Genomic DNA, 21,668 nt, shown 5'->3' on the forward strand with positions numbered 1-21,668 from the left:
AGGGGGGGGGGGGACAGACGGACGGACGATGACTTTGTTGCTTTGGATTCCACAAGTCATCTTTTCAGTACTCCTTGTCTTTCTCTGGCTTTGGTAGCATGAAAGGTACGTTAAGCTCCGTTTTCCCAATTTAGATTATGTCGTACCCTGGGTTTTTTGGGTCAGGAGCTGCTACGCTGACTTACACCAGGGGGGGGAAAAAAAACACCCCAGAAAAACATGAATCCTTTTCCTGGTTCTCTTTCCAATTGTTTGAATATTCTTATTAAGGTTATAACATTATAATATTCTTATTATTCTTATTCTTACAAAAGAGTGGCAATAAAATTGATGGAGGGATTCCAAAAAGCGTAAGTATTACAGCAACTGTAAATATGAACTCAGTTCTTGATAATTCTCCTCTTTTCACTGCAAATCTATTCCTTTGACACATTATTGAAATTAAGGGGTTGAAGAGATGAGCCTGAAGCTGAGTTTTTATATTAAAGAATGTTCAGCCAATAGATTCTGTCAGAAGGGCTCAGACAGCTGATCAGATTTAAGCAGCTAAACAAAAAAAAGATGCTGAATAACTTAGTGTTATAGTTACGTGATGTATTTTGGCAATCAAAATTCATGATTCATGACAGTATCAGATTTCATCACTCAAGAAGGAATAGGTAGAAACGCCTGTGTGTCATGTGGCTAAAATGTTTTTGAGGAAGGTTTATAGTCTTCATCAAAACATGAAACGGTGGCCACTGCAACTTGGCTTGTGATTCTGCAGAGTGTAAGCACAGTGGTTGGCTCTGGAGAAGTAGAGAGGGTTAATTCCCTTGGGTTTGCCCTATGACCACTTGAGTATGGGAAGCATGATGAAATACTTTCTCAAAGTATTCAATAGAAACTTATCATGAATAATTGGAGCAAAATAGAATAAATCAAGGCTTTTTTTGGTCTGGTAATTCGTAATTGAAACCACATTGAGGTTAGACTGATATTCAGAACAACCCAGCTGAAAAAGGCACACCCACAGAAGCAGGGGATATATATCCCTGCTTTGCTTAGATGTGTAGAAGAACTGCTTAGCTACTGTTTAAGTTCAACATGCTGTTATCCTTACCTCTGTGCTTTTAAAAGTCAGTGAGTTGTTGTTCGAACTGTGTGGTTTCACTAATATGTTGGTTACAACAAACACTGAGTCTACTTGTTGAAAATAAAATACACAGGGAGGAAAGCCCACTGTTTTGTTCATGGGAGCAGTGAAATTTTATTCTTAAAGTTCTGTTGCTGAGTTTTCCCACTAAATGATAGCTGGGAAGTTCTTGACTGTCTTCTATAATATAGGACATCTTACACAGTCTTGTTTTCCTAGAGACCATTCTGAGATGCAGTTTGTAATGTGTCTGCAGTGTCTTTCTTCAAGTCTCTTTCAATGGTACTCAGTGCACACCCAAATAAGAAGTTTTGGGGTAGGACCCTGTCTTAGTTATGCCTGGTATTTTGCCAATACCTTTGAGGCTTTGTAGCGTTTATAATGATTGGCCAGTTCTCAGTCCAGTTGTGTTCATTGATGTCCTGAAGCTCCCATCTATCTCACTTCTGTATCTTCCTAAGAATGGTCTGTTTAAAACTTCTCTGCTAACTTGAACCTGAGGACTCCACATCAAGTCCAACCTTAAGCATCCCACATAATGAGAATTCAAATCCCTTGATACCTTGTCCTTAATGTATTAACTTTTCCTAAAATAGAATCAAGTTGTTTTTAATAACCAAGAGGGAGAGCAATATTTGATGTATCTATAGTAAAGGAAGGTGCCTTATTTCTAAGGCATTATTACACATGCATACTTGTGGAAAGCATGCACAGGACAGCTGCAGCAGTCTGAATCCTTCCCTGTATACATACCCATTCCTGAATTCTCCTCTCTCCCCAGCTTCAGGCTATCCCTAAGTTCTCACTGTTATTCAGGTCGCACTACTTTGGCTTTTCATGTGAACTGCAAAGAGCTGTCAGACAACTGAGACTGCGAGACCTAAGGGACATGAGATTGCTCTTAGGAAACTGGCATTTGAACTTGATCCTTTTTGCCCATAAAAATGATTCACAGCAAACAACCTATTAATCTTAGATTAATTATCCTGGCTCCTCTAATGATATTAGCTGGGAGGGCAAGAGTGAAGGGTTGTCTTATCCATAGCAGAGTGTCAGCACTTTGTCAAAGAAAGGTGATGGATGATCAATCCACTGTTGCTGTTTGCTCTTCTCTCTGAGAGTGAAAGTTCCTGTGAATTTCCATCAAGAATGTTAATAAAGATAGGACTGGAGCAAATGTTCCTTCACCACTTGGTTTCTTGAGCAGTGACTGGGAGAACCCATCCCTATGTCATTATCCATTTCATGCTTTGCTGCCATAATGGAGATTTAATTAGGTTGCTGTTGAATTAATTGCCTGTATGGTTTGCTTTTCCCAAGCAAAAATCTGGAAGACTTTAGCAAATTATGGAGGCTTGAATTTGCCCGATTTCCTGCAGAAAGTGGGGTCAATAGGTCTCAGACTGTAGACACACTCTTCAGGCAGGCAGCAGGGGGTTGGCTTTTAATGGCACTTGAGAGATGCTTAATTGCCTTTTTGAAATGTTTTTCTCAAATGAGAGGCTTGGTTCTCCCATCCATTAGTGAGTGTCTACAGGATTTTCCCTCCCTCCCTCATCCTTTAGTAGATGCATGAGCAAAAACACCTCAAAAGTTGCCTTATTTTTCCTAAGTTATAACTAGCAGGGGAGAATTTTCATGCCTTTCTGAAAGTAGTAAAACTTGGAATTTAAGTCATGTACCTAAAACTTAGGTTTTTAAGAGAAAACATGATATTTTTTTAGGCACATATGCATGTGCTTGCACACGTACATTTGTATTTTTTCTGTAAGTACTTAAAATAGTCTTAGATGGTAGAAGAGGAATAATCCTTTTCCAAGGGTATTATAGCAAGTAATTTGTTAGGAAATGCTGTGGCCAGAGAGAAAAAGTTGCTAGATAAACTTCAAGTGGGAGCCATTTATTTAGGTGGCAATACTCACCCGTAAGTAGTAAATACAGCATTGTCCGTAGATTACCCTACCAGTTATTTCTTCTCGTAGGGCAGAAATGTAAGATTTTCTTGGCATTCTACTGAGTATGGTATTAAACCTCTGCTTCAAGTATTAATGAAAAGAGGTTTCTGAAAGTTGTTTTAAGAAGCTGCTCGACATTACAAGGGTCATTTGGGTAATAGCAGTCTTGGGGTGGGGGTTGTGTGGAAACGAGTCTGTAAAGCTTTAATGAGATGGATTATGTTCTGGTAACCTTTAGATTGTGATTTGCTGTAGGAATTATTGAAGCTGGAGCAAAATCGGAGGGCTGTCCCCATCTGCCACCAGTCTTGTAAAATTAGGAAAAATATATATAAAAGCTTTAATTTTAGAAAATGTAATAATCTGAAAGCAGATTTGTCTTTGCACATATCAGTTGCTAAACTAATGGATATATATTTTCTGAATTACTGAGTGTAGTCCTCTGCTATCACAGGTAGCCATGTCCCTTTCATGAACTGAAGTTCCATATTATGCTGTTACTATTTCTACATCATCCTATTACTCCTGTTGGGTAAAAACTAGAACTCCATACTTTCCATTAGGAACCTCACAAACAGTTTATGCTGAGTGCTACTTGTACCAGACTTGATAAAGTATGTGTACCTCAAGACTAGTCCGTCTATCCAACTGTTTCAGGAAATCTACTAAAGGGTATTACTCTTACTGACAGATCCCTGCCTGGAACATACCCTTAGACCATCCTGGATAAAACAGTGTGCCAGTGCTGTGCTTAACCTAAGTGTCTCTTTTTCACCTCACGTATTTATCCCCCCTTCAGTGTTGATGTGTTCGCAGAAGGAAATCATATTCACATCATATTTTTTTTCTCCTTTGCCAAAATGGTCAAAATGTTATGATCTCTTTTAGTAAATAGGCTCTCTATTCTCCTCGTCCTTGAAGTTATTCTAGTTAGAGGTGTCTAACCACTACACATGAGGAGGGTGATTGTTGGGTGTATAAAGTAACCCAAAGACTAAATAAGGAAACGGCAAATTGCAAAGTTTATTTCCTGCAAATATGAGCTGATAACTTTGAGTCTGTAAAACTTGCTGTCCTCCTCATACAAGCAGGCTTATGGTATGAGTTTAGCTGGAGATTCTTGCAGTATTACTGTAAACTGCTGGCAGTTACTAACCTCTTATGAGTGTTCGTATTTTTTACAGGATTCAAGACTTCCCTGCAAAACAGCATCACTCGATTTCTGCTTTCCCAACTCCCCTTTTCACCTCATCCCAAAAGGTCTTGTTTTTCCCTTTGCTTCTCTGTCTGACCCCTGCTTGGAACATCAGCTGGAATGGAAAAGTTGAGACTGAAATGCCAGCGCATTCATTCCTGTCAAATGGTCCCTTCACTGCTTCCTCCCCCACGTTGTCGGCTCCCAAGGAGGTTGGCACATTCAGTGAGAATTTAGTTGTCTTGTCTTTTGCCAGCTGAGCTGGCTTCCTTATGCTGGCAGTGTATTGAAGTAAGACCCTTAAAGTCTTAAAAGGGATGCCCTAGTTAAAATTCACAAGGAGTAGATAACTCTCTGAAATTCATCTTTGCATCTCATGTCTCTTTTTTTTTTTTTTTTTTTTTTTTTTTTTTTTTTTTTTTTTTTTTTTTTTTTTTTTTTTTTTTTTTTTTTTTTTTTTTTTTTTTTTTTTTTTTTTTTTTTTTTTTTTTTTTTTTTTTTTTTTTTTTTTTTTTTTTTTTTTTTTTTTTTTTTTTTTTTTTTTTTTTTTTTTTTTTTTTTTTTTTTTTTTTTTTTTTTTTTTTTTTTTTTTTTTTTTTTTTTTTTTTTTTTTTTTTTTTTTTTTTTTTTTTTTTTTTTTTTTTTTTTTTTTTTTTTTTTTTTTTTTTTTTTTTTTTTTTTTTTTTTTTTTTTTTTTTTTTTTTTTTTTTTTTTTTTTTTTTTTTTTTTTTTTTTTTTTTTTTTTTTTTTTTTTTTTTTTTTTTTTTTTTTTTATATGCAATAGGTGATATGCAATAGGTGTTTTTTTCACCATTGAACAAACACTGTTTTGTGGAAGCTAGTACATTATTCCTCTTAGTGCCTGCTTTTGCCTTTTTTGCTTGGGTACACATTTTATGCCAGGTTTATGTTTTTGCTGCTTTTGTTTTGTTGTTGTTAACTCTTCTTCGCTTCTGAAATTGTAGTGCTGATTAAGTTTCTCTTTGTTTATTGAGTCCTGACTATAAATATAAATGTCTTTAAATAGTGATTAGTAAATGAGAATTGAGTCATGCTAGCTGGGTTCAAAATTCACCTTGGTTTTTCTTCTCCACAAATCTATCTGCCTCTTCCACTTCAATTTTTACCTAAACCCCCTCTTGTTTGCAACGTTAGGCAAAAATGAAAATTGAATTAAGAAAGAGATTGGAATAAAGGTTTTGAGAAATTGCTGAAGTCCACTGTTGCCAGAATTGGAGAGTCAACCTGCCTGATCTGAGCAAATTCCAAATCTGACGGTTAGGTCCTGGCTACGTGAATTACTCCATACTGTAATAATTACTCCCTACTGTGATAAGTCACTTTAATTGAATCGTTTTCCTGTTTTCTTTTTTTCCTTCACAGAAATGGAGCAGTGTGAGCAACCCACTCTTCCTTCCACTGATCCCACCTCAGTCCCAAGCTTTCACAGCCATAGTTCTGACCTATGACCGGGTGGAGAGCCTTTTCCGAGTCATCACGGAGGTGTCTAAAGTGCCTAGTCTATCCAAATTGTTAGTTGTCTGGAACAACCAGAATAAGAATCCACCAGAAGGTAAGACCCCATGGTAGGAGTGGTGGAGGAGGGTGAAACTGGGGGTAGCATGCCTGCTTGCACCTGTTACAGAATGACCTCTCTTCTACTTCATTAATATGTCTTCGGAAAGTATTTCATGGTTACTTTCAAAATAATAAATTTGGATTTTTTTTTGTGGCAATATTTTTGGAAGTGAAATGAGAAAAGCTGAAGTAGAGTAAAAGAAAAAAGCATACTAGTGGTTGTGCTGCTAACATGTGAATCAAAGATAACAGATGCAATAGTTACAGAAACATTTCTGTCCCTAATTTTATTTTGAGGAGTGGTAAGGAGAGACTCATCTTTGATTTGTTGATGCTTGGTTTTATTTCTCTGTAGACACTCTCTCATCACAGTGAATACTACTTCTGCTAGACTGTTTTCTAGGGCAAATGTGGTTCAAAGCAGCAAAGTAGTTTGAATGCTTGGAGCTAGAAAATAAGTGAATATTTTGACTGATGAAATGAAAACTTGGGACATTTTGGGTGTCTGAAAAGAAGCTTCCACACCACCAGAATATCTTGTAAAAATGCTACAGCTAGCCCAGTAAGACAAGACACGTGCCTTTTTAAAAATATTTCTGTTTCCAACACATAGGATACTGTGTTGCTCTTTATAGTCTTTATGAGTGAGTCTGGTGAAGTCTGCATGATATATTAAATTTTTTGAATTCATGGTTATTGTAAAATGAGGGCACATTCATAGACCTTTTCCCAAATGATTTAAATGTTTAGATTTTTGGAAGAAGATTTGGTTTCAAAAGTATATTATTGACTCCAGTGTGAACTCAGTGCTGTAGATCTCTGAATTAATTTGTTTAATCTTCAGTGGCTGAGGTGTGCTTTGCTGGCATGGGTATCTGCTGGCCTGGCATGCTGCCATACTGTATCCCCTCGTGCCAGGACCTCAGTCTCAGGCTGCCCAGTCCTCACAGCTTGCTGCCTACATTTTCAAATCCAAGATCCTAATCCCATGTTTCTCTGTCTCCTTCCATACAACACCACTGCACCAGCTTCCTTTTTTCCCAGCTCCGGGCTGTCTGCCTCACGAGACCATGCTGCTCTTACCCTTCTCCCAGGTCCTCAGCTGGAAGCATAGGTCCTGACATTGGTGAATTCCTTTACGAAATCACCATGGAGTACGTGGGAGAGCCAGGAGGCATTGCCCCATGTAAAGGTAGCTAGGCTTGGCCTGTGGTAATCCTCTCCAGTGCCAGACAGCCGCTCCAATGCTGCTCACTTTATTACCATGCTTATTGCTTCCTAGGATGAGCTTCTTCCAAGTTCCGAACACTAATACTAAAATCCTGAGCATTGTTCTGGGCAATTAAAGCCTCCTCTTCTCATTCTCGATTAAATACTGTAGATATAGTAGCTGTAAATGAGTTTGTTTCCCACATGCTGTATATATGAATCTGTCATTCTCACTGAAAACGTGGTGATTTTGTGGGAGAAGAAATGTTGCCTTCTAGGAATATGTGTTAAAAAAAAAAGCTATATTCGGTGGTACAGAACCTTGTGGATTCTTCTGTAGTGAATGAAGCGTGTCATTAGGACTCCTTGCTTTGTAATTCTCTTTTCAGAGGCTTCAGCTGCTGCTGTTTTCCACTCTTCGAAGTTAGCTATTCTGCATAGCGGCAAGATAAAATGTAAAAATTAATCCCTGACCACTTGTCTCAATTTACCATCTTCTAATAGCTTCTCAGAGCCAAGCTATTGCTACCATTCACTTGGCTCATTTGGCATTTTGACAGCTTGCTCCAGTTTAAAGCGGAGTAGCTTTATTGTTTGCTTTAAAAAGTGTTTTGTAATAATGCTGTGCTAAAGACCTCAAGTTTAGTGGTTTATTAAATGTTTTGCAGTCCTTTGGAGTGAGAAGTATTGTGTATAAATTGATGATAACTGGAATTTTTGCAGTAAGACTTTTTTTTCTAAAAGCAAAAATACTTAGTGTTATACTCAGTTATGTGAGCACCAAATGCAGGTGGATTTAACGCAAATGGATTGTTTCCACATTTTCCTTGAGTGAGTCTGAGATACAGAAGAGTCGAAGCAAATAAATCATTAGAATGGTCTTTTGTTAAATCATTCTATTTAATCTTGCATTTAGAAATTCTTGAAAATTAGTGTTTAATGTTTTTCTGCCTTGATTACTACTAAGTCATAAACTAGTTTTAAAAAAAAAAAAGCCTTTGCCTGTAGAGCTTAAAATTGTGCATTTGAGAGCACAATTGAAAGCGTAGGCAGTTTTGCCCTTACATTAGTCTAAGCATTGCATCGAAGCAAATAACTATTTGTTTCTAGTGTCTCTTGTCCCTTTATTGCTGTTATAACCATTGTAATCTCTTGGCCTATGGCAAGAGAGAGGTCAGTTTGATTAAATTAACTTGTTTTATTCCAGATCCATGCAGGGCATTCCACTTGGCTCTTCAGCCAGCCTCTCGTTCAGTCTGTCTATTAGTGATCCTAATCCTTGAACTTCAAAGCTTCTGCTGTTTATAGCCTGTTAAAGCCAGGAAGTTTCTGATGGATTAAAGCAAGGAATGAGTTTGAAGTTTGTAATGTGCACCACGGTCGCTGATAAAGTCTGGTTTATTACCCTACAGTAGTATCTGCTCTTTTATGGCTATTCGCTTTTAATTGGTTATAGTAAAGCTGAGGCGCTTAACCTCCTAGAGCATCAAGTGCTGTATTTCCTGGTCCTTTCCATGTAAGGAACACGTTTTGGTACAGAAGCAAATCTTGGCTTTTGTCATTGCAACCCTTTGTGTGTTTGTTTTGTTTTGCATGTGTAAGTGGGAGGGCTGGGTGAAGGACATCCGAGTTGTCTTCCTTAGTGATTATGTGTGGTAAATTGAGAATTGGATTTAGGTCTCCTGAGACGTAGCTGGCGTAGTGCCACACAAATATGACATGTGGTTGCTCCTTTCTTTCCTCTGTCAACACCAGAAAAATATAATTGAAAATGACATTGTTATCGAAGCAATATGTATTGGAAATAGAGGGAATCTGTCCCTGGGAACGGAAAGTTTTGAAGTACATGCAAATTCTAAAATTAATGTTGGTGTTTTGGTTTTGTGTTTTGTTTTGGATTTTTTTTTTCAATGAATGGTTATGTACTTGTAATAATGCCTTTATGTAATGAAACTAAGCAAACTCGGGACTTAAGAGGAAAACAGAATAAAAATGAAATATTCTATTCTAAATATTGTACAAAATTTAAGATGCTGCACCCCTCAACAAATGCAATATTCCATAAGATAAAAACCCTTTTTTGCTTGTCCTCAGCATTTAGTAAAGTTTGAGTGAAAAGGTGTATTTGTCAGCATGACCTGAAAATGAACTAATGGTGATTTTTGTCAGATGAATGATGAGAGTGAATTGTGGTCACTCTGCCATCAGTACTGCTGAGCATCCCTCAGTGCAGGTAAGAGGCTGTAGCTGATCTCAGCTGCTGCACTGTGGAATGGTAACAGGTGTGGGGAGTGTGCAAGGTGTATGGAAAACAAACTCCTTGCAAATCTAGGCCTGTCGAGGCAGATGCAGCTCCGGTTTGACTGACAAATTTTTTGTCACATTGGCTGATAATAAATAAAGTAAACAGCTAAGAGGGCAACTGATTAAATGAACACCTGACTGGAAAGTTTTCACCCAAATAATGTACAAAACTATAAAGTTGGAGAAAAAGTAGCTGCATGTATATGGGCTAGAAATCAGTAGCAATTTAAAGATTATTTTTCCCTTTGTCCTATGAGTTTGCAAGGACCACTCTCATAACTTAAAATGTTTGAGAGCTACTTGTGCAAGTCTGAGCTCATCACTCTGCGTTTCCTTTAGAATCAGTGAAAAGAAACAAGCACCTCCATCTAGGCTGCATTAGGTATTTATTTTAGGGTGAACTAAATCATCCCTCCAGAAGTACCCTTTTTTCCTCCACTGAGTATGAAGGAAACACAAGGTGACTAGTACAAGCTTAAATGACTGATCTTTAGTCACCTAACTGTCTGCTCTGAGTTCCTACTAGTTCTGCCATACTGGTACCTAAACACAGTGAAGGACACATAGGCTATCTCACAAGGTTCTTGAGAAATAAACAAAAATTAATGAGCACTAAAAAACCCCAGTGCTTCAATTATTTTTCTTGGGCAGGTAGTTCTTACAGCTGGGGCACTGACCAGACACAACTTCTGCCAGCTGAATGGGAGCAACTCGTTTCTTTCTGTGCCACAGTTTCCATGTCTATTAAGATTACTACAACAATATTGTCTTAGATAAATTCTTTGAGACCTATAGTTTAAAACTGCTATGTAGGTAGCATTATTCATGGCATTATTATTAGGTAGATGCTGAGATTGCTAATTAGAAAGTTAATGTCTACTTTGAAATCAAAGTAAAATATATTAAAATATAAATAATAAAGGAAACTGCTTTTTATAGTTTTAATTTAACCTGAGTACCTTCAAAATATTTACAAATATGTATGTATCCTGGCTATATAACCAGTAGATTAACTGGTTATTCCCATTTTACAGCTTTAGAAACTGGGGTACACAGGTGAAGTCTTCACCATCACTCAGTAATTCAGCTTCAGGGCAAGGAATTGATTCAAGAAGGTCCTGTGCGTTGGCCTTTATTTTGCTTAGTTCAACACACTGCCTTCCCATACTTTCTATTTGAGAGATACCATAGACATAGGTGTCTATGTATGTGTAAAGGGCTGGAAGCTTTACTGTGTATTTTGAGGTCATTGCTGAATCTGTGCGCCAAAGTAGGAACACTGCTTTGGGTGAGACTGGAAACCAAGAGTCTAATCTTTTGTTTCTGAACTCAAAATAGGAGCTGTGTCTTAGGGAAAAAAAACCACACCTGCAACAGACTATGAGCAACACAGATGTCTTGTGCAAACATTTTGAAGTTTTCAGAGTGCTTATGATGGTAAAAATGTTGGATGTTAAATAGCAGAGAGAAAATACCACATACAATGATGATTTTAATCTGGAACCTTAAAGCTTTATAGAATCATCTTGCTGATCTTAAGTGCTCTCTGGATTTCAGGGATGTGATCTCTGCTCTGTGTCTTTGGCTGAGTTTTACATATATTCTCAGCCATACAGGGTATGTAAGAAGCCTGTCAACCCAGCAGTAATGTCAGCAGGCCCATGACTGCATGTATATTAATGAAAAGATTAAAAGCTTTGAAATAGTATAGGAAAAAAACAAATTTTTGTCACTCACTCTGCATCCATTAAAATAAACATTATGGTCCAAGTGTCTGCTGCTGGGAATATTTGTGTAGACAGGATGTTTTTTAATTTTCTCCATCAGCCAAATACTTTTGCCCTTTCATTTGTATTTGTCTAAATTGCTAGTTCTGAAATTCAAAAAAGTAGCCTGCGATAGAAATTTCTGCTGACGTTTCATCACGTTTGTTTCAGACAACTGAAGAAACCATTTTGTCTACCACATAAATGGTATAAAAATGTATGAATGCATTACTGTTAGTAAATATGCAACAAGCTACAAATCGTGTGTGGTAGCTTGATTTCTTTTTTGGTTCAGTTTTATAAAAATGAAAAGTCTATTTTAAAGAATGTGTACTTTCTGTGTAGTTGTATTGGTAGTGGTTCCTGGAGCTAAGTTGCTCATAAACATGGAATAAGATACAGACTATACGGCTTATGGGTACTACTGCAATGATCATCTTTGTATTTCAATTTAATACTATTAATGGACAACATTGATCTAAAACACTGGGGATAAGGAACCTGAGTATCCTATGGATTACTGTATCTTAAGAAAGTGTTAACTTTAAAAAAATAATAAATAATTAAAAAAGTCTTCAGTGGCAGGTTTTTTTGCATGCTACGCCTTTAATAGCACTGGTAGGAATTTTTTTTTAACTTCTCTTTAGGTTTTGAATTAATTTGGCTTCTTGACAATGGACTTAATGCCGTTTTCCGTGATTAGCTAGAGAACTAATTCATGATGGTTTTAGTCTTCCATGAATCATCTTACAAACATTTTGCAATGTTATTTCTCAACGAAGTCTAGAAAATTAGCTTAACAAACCCAGCTTAACAAAACTGGGCTCTAAATAATGTCCTAGAAACCAATATTCTATTTTCTTATATATGAGAGGAATTCTGTGTATTACTGTAGACCAATATAAACGTTGTAATGTAAGTAGAAAGCACCTGTTTTGAACAGATAGTTCTAAATTGAAGCAGTTGAAATGCCTGGACAAACGTTTTCAGTCAGCCGTTATTGAAGGAATTCTGGTAATATATAGACGTAACATGCTTGATGTTGTTGTTTCTGACAGTTTTTTGAAACTTCATGTTCCAGCTAAGTTTTGCCATTCAGTCTTTGAGACTGAAAAAGCACTTGCTAGGCTTCCATCATCCATGTTCAATTAGTTGAATCCATCCTGAGTACTACAGACCAATTAGAATGAGCATCAGATAACGGATTTTATAAAAGATCAGGTATGAGAGTTGAGCATAGTGTATGGGATTCTGTGCAACTGCAGGTACATAGAGGAGCATGTTTAGAGATGTTTTCTGCCAGTTTTTTATTGATCTTAGTCTACCTTGCACAACTTCTGGAAAGGTTTTTCCTTTTTACAGTTCCAAGTGGGCTCCATAGAAGTTGTGGGAAGTCTGAGCTTAATATGAATTAATACTCTGGTGCCAGGTTATCAGCAGTCATGAGATATTCCTAGCTGTTGTTACTGAGGAAGTAAAACAGGAAAAGCATGTTTGTATGAGTGTCTTTGTATGAGTCATCAAAATGCCATTATTTTAGCCAATAAGTGGATCTTTTTTTAATTTTGTCATATTGCTCTTAATACTGGCAAGCATTCAGTTCTTGCCATCAAGAGTGTACACTGTATTTCCAGCTCCTCCTCATGATCCTTACCTGCTGCTTCCAATTGCAAATGCAACAAACCATCTGCATTCAAATATCACTTGCCATTTTTGAACTTGATACTACTTAGAATGGGTGTCCCAAGAATATTGGTTAGCTCTGTACGGCAGCTGTATTGATTCACGGTTTCCCTAGGTTGAATGTTGAAACTGGAAATGGATGATTAATAATTAGAGCAAGTAATTTCATATATAAATACACTTCTGTCTGCTGACTAGATAGACGATAATGCATCTGCTGCTAAAGGGCCCTTTCAGATGCTATTAACTTCCCAGTTTCTCAGAAGCAAGGATACAGAGAATGATGCTATTTAACAACATGACGGTGCCATTCCTCTTTGAAAAGAGATAATACACTCCATAGAAATACTACTCTATTATTTTTAATGATACCTCTTTTATGTATGATGTAACAGTTCATTTAGAGCTGAGCAACAGGGCTGGATTTCAGACTAAGAATTCATTTTTATATCTAAGCATTTTGTCAACTTATGTTACTTAGGTTTTTATTACAAACATCTGATGGCAAGCCTAGGGAGTGTGGAAAGTGAAAGGGTTTTTTGGTGTGAGAGGGTATTCCTTTAGGTTATAATGAAGCTGCCTTTCTCTCATGATTGTCCTCCCTTCTCTTCCTTATGTCTTTCATGTAATTCACTGGGAGTTGTAGCTGAGAAATGGATATTTAGAGGGTGGGCGTTTTTGCTGCTCTTCTATATATGTGTGTTTTAAATGGGAATGTAATTATGGCACTTTTTTTGATCCTGTAGTTTGTGGAAATCATATTGAAATCATGCTTGAAAAATTTGCTGTGAGATGCGGACTTGCAGGACTTAATGGTGGGATTGTGGGCTGGCCAGAAATACAGCCACGTATGTGGTTGTTAGGGATTGTAAGCCCATTAGAAGTGGAAGCCGCATTTGGAAAAGTTGGGAAACTGCTGATTTTGTGTTTAGAAGACCACATGCTGTTTTCTGTGGGCAGCTCCTGCAATCAGTGCATCAGTAGTCCTAAATAGCACAACGTGCCAAGAATGCCCTGAGTCTTGATGCCAAAGAGCAAGTGTAAGTGTTATTCAAACACTCCTCTCTCGTAATTATTTCAGTACGATGTGCAATAGGAGGTGCCTGTCATTCTCTTCAGACTCTGTATATACATAGACTTTTATACACTCCAGAGAGCTTTGTTTTCATATTTTACCTCTCTTTTCTGCTGCATCACAGAAAGTCCTCACTGGTTTTAAAAGAAGTAAGAATAATTCCTAGTCCAAACATGCATTTTTACTTTTGTATGCTTGAAGGTTCTCATGCCGTCTTGTAAGACTTCATCTGCCTTCTTGTCTTGGGCTTCTTTTATCTTTGTCATACTCTGTTAAATGATGCAGTGCCCTCTTACTGTAAGATTAAAGCATGTGCTTTTACCTTGGTTAAAATAAAGTCCACTAAACTGAGAATTTCCCCCATATATGTTTTGCTAGTGCTGAGGTTTCTCATAACTTTCCAAGCAGTATCTGAAAATTCAGAGCATGGTATTACAGAAGTGGCAGACCCTGTCTCTGATTTCTCTGTAAGTCACATTCCTCCTATGTGTAAAAAAGAAAAGTACAAATACTCTTCTTTTGTGGTCTTTTAAAATAAACATAGACAGTTTTAACCTTCCTGATGGGTTCTAAAACTTTGACTGCTGAAGTAGCTGTTGTCTTTTTTTTATTGACTATATATTTCTTTTGGAGTTCCTGCAGCAGGGCTAATTTTGAATACTTGGACCTCTAAGTAGAGCCTGCTGTTCTTTGTGATAGTCATTTTTGCCCAGGCTGCCAAAGTGGCTACCCGGGTGTCATTGTGTGATGACATCTCCCATGCGCTTCCATCTCTGTAGGTACAGCAACCTTCAGTATCAGATCAGCCTCTAGGCAGCAAGTAGTCTTATGCTTTCTTTCATTTTGCATGCTGCAGAGTAACTGGTACCCTAATGTCTTATTCAGAGTTTTTCCAAAATGGTAATATTTTCCGTTCATTAATTAAGTCCAAATTCAGAAAGTTTGTATTATGTTTCTCAAAGCACAAATATTTTACAGTAACATACCTCTTTTTGAGAATTGGTCATTTTGAGAGACTTTCCAAGACCTTAGTAAATCATGTGGATTTAAGAGGATTTACTGACATCTGAGATGCATGCTGATTATAATTAGATTACACCTTCATTTTTCATACGCTTCTCATTACTTTTTCTTCTGTTACCATATTTTTATGCAAGTGGCATGTCTGTTATTAAGCTATCAAACAGTTGATTTTCCAAAGAGCTAGAAGTTTAAAGCGTCCATGCTTGCCTTTCTGAATTATTATTTTTCAATCCTAGTAACTTTTCAGTTTCAATTTTTTTTTCAGTGTATTCCTGCACTGAAATAAGATCTTTATTGCAATTTGGTTATCTTTTTTTATGTTTAGCAGATGGGAAAGGAAGAAAAGCCTGAATAAAAGAGTACTTAACCATGTATAAAATGTAAACTTTGTTGATACTTATAAATACAAATTTCCAAATGCATACATACCTATGGCAATTCTGATTGCTACTGAAACACTTGTGACAGTGGAGTCTTTTGAGGATCTAGCAGGCTGCTTAAAATTATTTGATACCGATATTGGGATTTTAATTGGATAATTATAGACAATTAGCCTAAGGTCTTTAGCTTGCAAAGGTTAGACAGTCTACAGTCTTTATGAGGCCATGATATTGTGTCTTTGTGAGATACCTGTAACTGTCTTATAAATATGGATACTTGCATGTTGTATGGTAAACCAGTAAGAAAGCAGTGAGTTGACTCGAGAGTACTAATTTGCAATAAACGGTTCCAGTCGTTCAGTGTTACTGTCTCCTGAGGTTAGGATGACTAGTAAGATGAAAATTTTGGAATTTCAGTGGTGTCCTACTGGAATCATTGTTTCAGATTATGGCTCAAGCAGGGGATTTCAAAGACCTTACAATGCTGAGAATAAAATGAGTGTGTTGCACTGTAATTGGAATCCATGGCTCTTGAACATTTTTGTTGTGGCCCCAGGGCACTTGCTGTATCTCCGCAGCTGCTGGCTGACTGTGACTTCCATTGGAGCCCATCAGTAGCATGGGTTGAATCCCCCGACGAGCTACTGAAGTGCGCATCAGTATTTGGGGTGGTGCCTCTTGCCTTCTACTAGAAGGAAAAGAGGTGAGTGAAACTGGACAAGAACCTGCATACATGTCAAATACAGGCCATGGTCTACAAGACCACCCAGATAAAGGTAGATTTTGCAGTCACTGTTTCAATCTCACAGTAAAAACCTCGGGGTAGGAAACAGAATACAAATTTTGCCAGTAAATATCACTCTGTATTTCTTCTCCTTTCTTTTGGCCACCCATGCATGCCAGTCCTTCTTTCTAAAATACAGCTCCAAGAAAAACTGACTTTTGAAGGCTCGTGGTGTGGTTTGGAAAGACGGCTTTGTTTTCCCAGTCAAGTAGTGTTTGGACTCTGGTGTCTTTAAGCAGTGTGCAGCTCTGTGTTTTATTTAAGAGTGTTGTGTGAGCTGTTAAATCTGAGAGGCCCAGTGGCAAGGAGGATGTGGACACTTGTTCCTGGGAGCAAGTTTTACTTGTAGGCATTCATAGAGTTTGAGGCAGAAGGGACAGTAAGATCATGTGGGTTGACCTGTAAGTCACGAGTCACTACTTCACCTTTCTTTTCAATCCAGTGACTTCTATCTAACTTGAGTGCATCTTCTGTAATAATACCCAGTCTTGTTCAAAGACAGAATCAGCTGCTGTCCTTGTTAACTTCCTCCAGAGGTTAACCACTGTTACTATTAAAAATGTCTGCCTTATTTATACTTTGAATTTGCCTGGCTTCAGATTCCACTCATTGTTTTTTGTTACGTCTTTCTCTAGTTGGTTGAAGATATGTGGCATTTTTTTTCCTGTGTAGATACTTGTACATGTTAATCAAATCCACTTTTTGTTCCTTCGTTTAATAAGCTAAACAGATTGATCTCCAAGTTTCACCATAAGGCATTTTTTCCTTTCCTCAAATAACTTACATGGTTCTTTCCTGCACCATTTCCAGTGTTTTAACGTGCTTTGAAAAATACTAGAATCAAACAGTATTTTAGCATCTATCTGACTATGTCTGCATACAGGGAAAACTGCCCTCCACTCCCCTTGCCCCATTTCTTAGTACTTACCCATCTACATACGCAAGAATTACATTAATTCATTTTGCCCTAGCAGCATGTTGAGAACTAAGGTCCAGTCTGACCCCTTAATCCTTTTCAGCAGCTGCTTTTAGGGAAAAAGTTGCCTTGGTCCTAGTGTTTAACTGTGTGTCAAGTTGTGTCAGTCTGGTTTTTGTTCAAATGCTAAGCAGTCCAGAGTGCTTTGTATGACGTTATTGTCCTCACTATTTTTCATGTCTCCAGGCTTTGTGTCACTTGCAAATTGCACTGGCAGTTTCTATGTATTCCAGATCACTGATGAAAATTTCAGTGGCTTCAGGCCCAGTGTCAGTTCTTATAGACTCCACTTACCACAGAATCACAGAATGGCTGAGCTTGGAAGGGATCTCTGGAGATCATCCTGTACCCAACCTCCCTGCTCAAGCAGGGTCATCTAGAGCAGGTTGCACAGGACCATCTCCAGATGGCTTTTGACTATCTCCAAGGATGGAGACTCCACCACCTCCCTGGGCAACCTGTGCCAGTGCTCAGTCACCCTCACAGTGACCTGGTGTTCAGAGGGAATCTCCTGTGTTTCAGTTTGCACCCATTGCGTCTGGTCCTGTCACTGGACACCAGTGAAAAGAGCCTGGCTCCATCTTCTTTACCCCTTCCCTTCAGGTATTTGTACATATTGATGAGACCCTCCCTGAGCCTTCTCTTCTCTGCGCTAAACAGTCCCAGCTCTCTTCGCCTTTCCTCATAGGAGAGATGCTCCAGTCCCTTCATCATCTTCGTGGCTCTTTGCTGGACTCTCTCCGGTATGTCCATGTCTCTCTTGTACTGAGGAGCCCAGAACTGGACACAGTACTCCAGGTGTGGCCTCGCCAGTGCTGAGTAGAGGGGAAGGATCACCGCCCTTGAGGTGTATCCTTATACACGTTTTCATTTGACACAGAGAACAACTTATAAATTCTCTGAGCAGTCACTTTGTAGTTGATTTGAAGTATTTTCGCTTATTTTTCTTATCATATACCATTGTCATCCCCTCCGTTTCACCAGTGTAAGAAACTCAGGTTCATCTATCTAGTGTTCATAAGGTACTTAGACTCCACTTACAATGCTCTCTTTTCCCACAAATTTTCATTAAAATATATGTATTGTGAAAGCTGGAAGAAACCAACAAATCACATTGGTACTTGTTTAGCAATTTGTTCAGCTATTAATTAAACTACTTTTTGATGAATTGGTGCTTTCGTGATGCATCGTACTGTAATAATGACTACCATTAAGCTTTGTGCTAGAAAAAGTATATGGTTAAATATGTGCATTTAGAATTAATGTTTAGTATTCAGTCCTTAGTTGTGTTTCTTTTAGCTTGGTGCTCTATACTTATGCCTGCAGTTATACTTTTGTATGAATAGAATAGGATTTTGAAAATTTTTGAATGTATGCAAAAGCCTGCAGAAACTGTTAACGTGATGCTTAAGGTGCTACATATTAAACACGTAGCAAGAAATGGAAATCTAATCTCATTGTAGAGTGAATTAGATCCAGTTTTGTTTCTATGGGTTTTTTTGTTGCTAGTTAAGGCACCGTTTGACTTGTGAATTTTCATGATTATGTACTCCAATGCTTTATTCTACTTGTAAGGAAGCTCTAGGGCACAAGTGTAATCCTTTTGCATTTATCTAGCTTAATTTATCACTGCCATTTAGGACTCTGAAGATGAAAGAAATTACTCACACACAGAATCTACTCCTTAACTGTCAATAGTGATTAACATTTTAGGTGTATCTAGATTTTTCATTTATATAATAAAATTTATTTTTCTCAGCACTTGATAGAACTAATATTCTTTTTCAAATTCTTTATGACCCTAGACTTGCAGTCAGTGATTGTATACTGCTGCTTCAAATTCTTTTAAATAGTTGCAGTTGAATAAAATATCTTTCCTTGCTGTGTGTCCTAAACCAATGCATAGTACTGCTGACTCTTGTTACGTGATTATTGCAGACTGCTGGTTTGGGCAAGCTATCCCCCATATCGCTGTCTATGAAGCTCTCTGTAGAGTGCAAAAGAGGGAAATGTAGCTGAACTTCTGTCTCTTGCCTTCATATACTTACATGTTTGCCTAACTGAAAGTCAGGTGTAAATTGGCCATTAAGAAGCTTTTGTTTAAGACATGAAGGAAGAAAGAGTAAAGAGAAGCCAAGACATGTGCAGACTTGTTCAGAAGTACAATGTTGAATTCCATTTCTTTTAATTTTCTGTCTAGATTCCCTCTGGCCAAAGATTCGTGTTCCCCTGAAAGTTGTTAGGACTGCAGAAAACAAACTTAGTAACCGCTTCTTCCCCTATGATGAGATAGAAACAGAAGCAGTGTTGGCTATTGATGATGATATCATTATGCTAACCTCAGATGAACTCCAGTTTGGCTATGAGGTAAGAGAATTGTTTTTTTCCTGTCTCTTAGGCTGTCCACTTCAACATTGCATGTGTATATAAAGTGGAGGAATCACGGCACAGTCTGCTGATTCAGATTGTTGTATCTCTCTTTACTGTAACAGTTCAATGCTGACTGAAATATTTTTACAGACAGTCATTACTTTATGGAAAAAACTTCCAGCTAACAGAAAATTTTCGGTAACTGGCACAGTAATGCCAAGAGACTCCAGAAAATGTTGTGTAATTGGTGTAATGGAAGCAGTCTGGAGACTGTGAATTGCGTTCTTAACAGTTTCAAACAGTTTTCAGACAAATCAAATTAACTATCCAAGTTAATGTGTCTTGATAGACAAGACAAGTTTCAGAGATTAAGTGTTGGGAACAGAGGAGGCCTCTTGAGGACATGCCGAAATAAGGTGGAGTGCAATGAAAAGAGGAACTGAAGAATGTCAAGGAGGGGACGCATGTATCATATGCTTGAAATGGCAAAGCTTCAACAGCTGCTGTTGTAATGAGGGTATCAACAAAAAGAAAGTTTGTCCAAATCAGTTACCCATGGCAGTACAAAGAGGTGAAAGTCTTCATAGGCATTTGAGTTGTTTGTTAAAAAGTGTGCTTACTTAAAGCAACACTGTTGTCTTCCTTCCAAAACTTCGGTTTGAATGAGTTAATTTTTGTATATGACACAGTCCATAATCTGACGTTACTGTTATATGTGTGTATTTAAGACAAACATGCTATATTTGTAAATAAATCAGAAACATTAGAAAATGTGGTATCATATTTCAAGAAAGGTTTGAATCAGTCACACCTGTACCTGCAATATCAAGAGCAAAACAACACTAGGCTTCATACATGAGAGCTAGAACACGAAACTATTACTTAAATTGAGTGAAATAATGAAAACCACTTTTCTAAAGGGTAGAAAGCAAACTAAATGTGATAGTTGTCTCATTTTTAACAGTCTTAAGTGTAGTTGTTAACACAAGAAGATATTTTTTAAGAGATGTTGGAAGTATTTCTTTAATGTGAATGCTTATGTGGTAAAATATGGCTCTTTCTCCCTCTCAAGTGAAAGAGACTGTTAGCAAGTAACGAGCTTTTGGACTCAAGAAATGACTTGTGGTAATGTAGGTATGCTGATGTAATAACAAAGATGTTAAGTAGTGGAGACAGAGGTTTAATCTATCATGTGTGTCTCCAGAAAGGAAATACTTCCCTTGCCAGGTTAAGAGTAACGGGTTAGTACATGAAGTGTGAAAGATGGAATGAAGAGAAGATAACTGAAGGAAGGGGGATTTTTGGCCACATATGCCTTCTCTATACTCCGTTGTCTATGCTGAATGTTTTAAACGCTGCACTGCAACAGCAGAGCAATCAAGTGTTGGCAGTTCTGCAAGCTGACTTACTTTTGTCTGTGTTGGTGCTATAACTACTAGTTTTGAGGGTGAACTGATGGGATGAAAGATAGCAAATCCGTAATGTGCATGCTGCTCCGTTTGCAGTTTGATTTTCATTTTCATCGAGCTGTCTCAAAGTAAATAACGATAAGTTTTATAAAAACCTAAGTGACTGTGTAAGTAGTTCCAAATGAAGCTCTGCTACTGGCAAAGCAGGATTGGAGGGCTTTGAAGCAGAGATTCAAACTGCAGCTGACTTTCAGCTGTGTCAGCCAGAAGTCGTGAGAAGTAGAACTGTGGCGCTCATGTCTGAAGCGTTAATTTAAACATCCTCAATGGAGAGTATCTGTAACTTCACATATATTGAGTCTGATCACTTAGGCAGGAAAGGGTTATCCTCATGAAAAAAAAAATGAGGCAAAGAAAAGGTGATGTGAATTCCCCTGTAGTCAGTGTGATTAGGTGGCAGTTGGGACTTACAACTCTTCATCCCCAGGTCTAGCTGTTGGACTGTGCTGGCTAATTTATTGGCCTTCTGTGGACCATATGCATTGGTTGCAGGGACTATCTGAGTAACAGTCCTTATATTCAGTGTGTGAATGTAACTGTTTGGACACAAGATTGTTTAGTCTGGCAGACTAAGAACTATTGCTTTTGCAGTTTTTTGCATTTTATTATAAATCCTATTCCATTTTGATTCTGGGAATTCAGTTTACTACACAGCCACACTGATGAAAAATTAAAATGCCTTATTGAGCAGATAGTTGAGACAAACCCATGGGTAGTTTGAATCCTTATATTTTGAGAGTGCTTCCCCCCCCCCTCCCCCCCAATA

General features: G+C 37.7%; 1 protein-coding gene across 1 annotated transcript in view; it reads left to right on the forward strand.

Moving 5' to 3' along the window:
• The window catches only part of EXT2 (exostosin glycosyltransferase 2), an 81,922-nt gene that overhangs the window by 44,088 nt on the left and 16,166 nt on the right, over positions 1–21,668 (forward strand). Inside the window, exons 8-9 of the mRNA XM_009277472.2 lie at positions 5,669–5,858; positions 19,264–19,430. Of these exons, the coding sequence (XP_009275747.1) occupies positions 5,669–5,858; positions 19,264–19,430 (357 nt within the window). The remainder of the gene's footprint in view (positions 1–5,668; positions 5,859–19,263; positions 19,431–21,668) is intronic.

The sequence above is a fragment of the Aptenodytes forsteri genome, unplaced genomic scaffold, assembly GCF_000699145.1.
Source record: "Aptenodytes forsteri isolate BGI_AS27 unplaced genomic scaffold, ASM69914v1 Scaffold146, whole genome shotgun sequence".
NCBI lineage: Eukaryota > Metazoa > Chordata > Aves > Sphenisciformes > Spheniscidae > Aptenodytes > Aptenodytes forsteri.